Raw genomic sequence first — 4,518 nt, forward strand, 5'->3', positions numbered from 1 at the left:
GGAAGTTCCATTCAATCAAATATGTAGCATGTTTTTTTTAAACTTTGATATCCAATTAAGTGAAGTACCGATAGCTGGGGAAAAATTGCTCAAACATATGCAGTACCATCACAGATTTCGAGATGAACGGAAGTATTGATGATGAATGAAAAACATTAACAAGACAAAGTTCAATTTTTGCTGGTAGAACATTTCAAATCATTTGGTTGATATGGTAACCTGTAATCCACGCACGGGGAGGACTCTTCCCCTTATAATTTATTGCTATTGTATCATTAAAAAGTCCATCTTCCCAAGTCAAGAGTTTCTGATCCATTTATGTGGAGCGGAGCGGATCAGAAACTCTTGACTTGGGAAGATGTAAAAAGTCATAACCCTTTTTTACAGCATTTTGTCGAAAATGCTATTTCGTTAATTCATTGCTCTTGATAAAATTTTGTGGATCTTTTCACAAATTCTCTTGTCGTGTCAAGTAATGTGCTTGGTTCCAAAATTTGGCATTTTTGCGCCTGTTTTAGGACCAAATAAAAATCTCTCCCCCAAAACAATTCTTTTACATTTGTAATTCCATATCTTTATTTGTCTAAAACAATTCATATATCCTAAACACCCAATACTTAGCAAACTCATCAAACATTGACCCCTTTTTTTCTATATACAGCATTCTTAGAATTTGTACATGTATATAGTTGTCATTAAACTTGGGTTAATTTTCATCTCTTTGGCTATGAACATGTATTATTTTGACTCAGCACGCACCTGAGTAACTTTCCCTTGTGAAAAAAGGGGGACGGGTCCTTTTTAGCATGGGGTAGTTATACAGTATCCATTTCCTTTGTATATAATATAGTCACTTTAAGCGTCCCTTTTTGTTTCGTGCTTTCTTCCTTTCCTTTTCCAAACAAAGGAAATTGTAAAGTTTTTCCAGTGTATTTAGATTTCTCGTCCAAAGGAATCACACATTGTCCAAGAAAATCGTCCTTTATTAAATTGTCATTCCAAATCTAATGTGAATAAAAATTTATTGATGTAAAAGTCAAACCAAAGTGAAACACCCATTTAATGTCGTATATTATACGCTTGCCATAAACATGTACAAACTACAAAGTTAAATGAAAAAATATTAGTTATTTTAAATATCTTTTACTTCTTAAAATGTATATTCAGATAATCTAGTTGCACATTTTATGATATACGGGCAAGTTGTCTTAAAAATAAAAAGCTATGTTTTCTATTTCTATGATTTGAACTGTAGCAATATACTGTTGAATTTTTTAAATAATTTAAATGAGATGTATAATTGTTGTACAATTATTTTTTCAAATTACAAAGATAAAATTTCATAATAAGAGCATTCACATACCTCTATTTTAATGTCCCCATCTTTTTTTTGGTAAAAGGTCATTCTTTCGTTCCAGATCGGGTTCTTGGTACCCTTACATACACTGGTTTTTACTTTGTCCCCCTCACAGGACACCTCACAATACGGGTCCGGATCTGAAAACATTTTTAGAAAAATGTACGTCAAGTTATTAATATAAAGATATCTGACATTTTCTGTATATAGGAATTGATGATCTCTCTCTCTCTCTCTCTCTCTCTCTCTCTCTCTCTCTCTCTCTCTCTCTCCATCATTTTATTATTATTTTTTTTTGGTAATGAAAAAGCCACCTCAAATGAATAGATTTTTTCGCAATCTACAATTTTTTTTTGTTTTTTTTTACCCACTGACTTCTAGATTTTAGAAGTGAATTTTCTTTGAGTCAATTCTACCTAAGAGGGGTGCACTGGTGTCTATAGTGATGGCACTGTTTATCGTGATTTGTGTTGCAGCAGTCGGAGGTTTAAACAAGAACGAGCAACACTGAGGGGGCTGAGGCTCGTCATAACACAACTCCCTTAAAAATAAGAAAAATTTTGAACTAAAATAAAATTTTTCTTCACATTAATTCTTTTACTTGACAATCATCTTCGCTAGCCAAGGGTGACGACCCGCTCTTATCCTCTTGACGTAAGCTCAAGACGACTTCAATTAGGGGGCTGACATCAGCGCTAACAAAATCCAGACTCAAATGAGGAGACCCACTGTTGGACGTGGAGACCGGTCCTTCGGACGTGACCGTATAAACCGAGGTCCCGTGTCGCAGTAATGGCACGAAAAAGATCCCTCACTGCTCAATGGCCCTAAGTGCTAAACATAGGACAAAATTTTGATGCTCTCCACCTGCAAGTGGTGGCGTCTCCATATGAGTAAAAAAAATTCCGAGAGGGACGTTAAACAACATACAATCAATCAAAAGAGGAGAGGAGCGGATCGTCACTCTTGGCTAGCGAAGATGCTTAAAATTATGCATAGTGTCAATGCACATTCACTTCATTTACTCACTTGAAATCGGGGGAGGAACTGAAGTACATGCGTAAAATAAATTTCGTTTTCTGATCTGGCTGATGGGTGGTAGGGAATATCACATATCGCCCTCGCTCGAGCGTGGCGCGTTTCATAACATCTCTACAGACGCCATATCTTGAGATTTGGGCTGTCCTCATCTTATCGTGCATTCTGTACTCACGATTTAAATCAGTCTGAAATAAATATTTTTAAATCATTGTTAAAATGATAAATAAATAAAATTTTATATTTATAAAAATATTACGAGCCTAGGCTCTTTTATTTTATTGAATTTATTAATCTCTATTCCTGTAAATGCAATGTGGTAATTGATACATAAAAGAACAACTGTCAAATACGAAATTAGATTTTAACAAGATGTGTGGCCAAAGTATGGCCCTCTCCTAGGAAATACAATTGTGTAATATAAAGCCCTAGCACAACCTGTTCAAAAGTTATTGCCAAGGTACATGTTTTTAAAAGAAGGTCAAAGTCCGGGGTCAAGGTCAAGGTTGTGTGTTTCTAAAGACAGGCCTTAGTTGTCACAATGATTACATAATTATGTGAATTATGAAAGCCCTAACCCTAACCGTTCAAAAGTTTTGCCAAGGTTTATGTTTTTAAAAACTCCAAGGTCAAGGTCAAAGGGTCAAAATTGGTGGTATCCAAAGAAAGGTCTTTAAGTTTTAAAAGATCATTTTTGTATATGGTTATATGGAGCTCTTCTTTTAAAGGAGATCAATATAGTCTAAAAATGGTCACAAAGACCTTTAAAGGGTTTAGAACAAAAACAATAATAATTTTTTTAGGAAAATTTTTCATAGTCACCTCGGTAATGAAGAAGCCTATTCCATACATTTCTTTTCCTTCCTGGCCCTTAAATGCCCGTGTGTCTGCTTGTTGTAGACAGATCAAAACCTCATCTTCGTTATCATTTACGTCAAACACATACTGAAAAATACCCGGTAAACAAATTGAGATCGTACTTAGTATTCAACATTGCAACGTTGATTCCTTTATCCTAGAATATATAAAAAATTATTAGAAGTAATGTCAAATCTTGCTACCTCGAACTCAAACGGGGTAAAACTAAATCGACTTTCCGAGTATTCGGGACATCGAAGTTTTAATACAGACAGTCAGAAACAGTTCAATCCTATTTTAACATAATATCCAAATTATTGAAGATAAATTCGAAGTTTTTCAAATGTTTAGCTGTATATGCACCCATAAGACCTTGGATGATTAATTTATTAAAATACCTGTGGATTTTGAAGGCAATTTTCGTTCCCAATCGACCCTCCGCATCTACCATCCGTCCATTCCCCTTTCCCTACACCTTCGTGCCACGTCTTAGACAGAGAGAAGTACGAGGTATTGATTAGATGGCAAAGGTCTAGACTAGTAAAGTTCTTACAGAAATCCTCAAACGACATCCTGTAAATAATTCAAGATCGTTTTATTGCTTGTCTGTATGCATGTATGTGTATATGTGAAGCAACCAGAGAAGAAAACGCGATTTTCGGTGGAATTGGGTTGATAGTATCTGTCATAACACTGTATTTCAAAAGTGAAATCAGAATAAACTTTCAATACTACTCATACTTTGATGTATCTACTCAAATTTCCCCCTATATACTATATATTTTTGGATTGACATTGTATATAAGACTTTAGAAAAGGTTATTCAATTAATATATATATACCAAAATTCTCCATTATCCTCTATGGTGATTCCTAGTTCTTTTTTCTCATTATCGCTTACTTTAGCCCACTCTTCGGACCTACAAATAGCAATTCATTAAGAACAAAATGTGTTTGTGAAACACTGATGCCCCCGTATGGCAACATAGCAAAGATTAAGTTTTTCTTAAATGCAAATTTAATTAATTGGTAGCAAAAGTAGGGTATTCTCACTGGAAAACAATTGTGAAATTTGAAAGTAAGCTAATGTTAAAGTTTTTTAATAAGTACAAAAATCTCCAAGGTCAAAAGGTCAATGTAATTAGTATCAAATGAAAGGTCTTGCCACATAAAATACTTGTGTAGAGTATGAAAGCCCCAGCCCTAACCGTTCAGAAGTTATGGTCAACGTTCAATTTCTTAAAAAGTAGGCCAAACTCCAAGGT

At 34.6% G+C, this 4,518-nt stretch overlaps 1 protein-coding gene across 1 annotated transcript; it reads right to left on the bottom strand.

Annotated features, from left to right (window-relative positions):
* Positions 1-615: 615 nt before the first annotated feature.
* LOC134243206 (calpain-5-like) lies at positions 616-4,168 on the bottom strand. The gene is made up of 7 exons (XM_062725441.1): positions 4,096-4,168; positions 3,652-3,826; positions 3,218-3,340; positions 2,387-2,583; positions 1,774-1,898; positions 1,364-1,497; positions 616-1,004 (listed from the first exon to the last, which is right to left on the bottom strand). Exons 2-7 carry the CDS (start codon positions 3,823-3,825, stop codon positions 816-818), a joined length of 942 nt encoding a protein of 313 aa, XP_062581425.1. The 5' UTR covers position 3,826; positions 4,096-4,168; the 3' UTR covers positions 616-815.
* Positions 4,169-4,518: the final 350 nt, after the last annotated feature.

The sequence above is a fragment of the Saccostrea cucullata genome, unplaced genomic scaffold, assembly GCF_032062105.1.
Source record: "Saccostrea cucullata isolate Sc308-1 unplaced genomic scaffold, CSIRO_AGI_Scuc_v1 ctg1199, whole genome shotgun sequence".
NCBI lineage: Eukaryota > Metazoa > Mollusca > Bivalvia > Ostreida > Ostreidae > Saccostrea > Saccostrea cuccullata.

Excerpts from the sequence above, each read along its gene's own strand:
- LOC134243206 (XM_062725441.1), bottom strand. The coding sequence starts at position 3,825 with ATGTCGTTTGAGGATTTCTGTAAGAACTTTACTAGTCTAGACCTTTGC. Across the intron at positions 1,899-2,386 it reads AGTTCCTCCCCCGATTTCAA|GGAGTTGTGTTATGACGAGC; the intron begins GTGAGTAAATGA and ends CTTATTTTTAAG. Across the intron at positions 1,005-1,363 it reads ATGGGGACATTAAAATAGAG|ATTTGGAATGACAATTTAAT; the intron begins GTATGTGAATGC and ends TATTCACATTAG.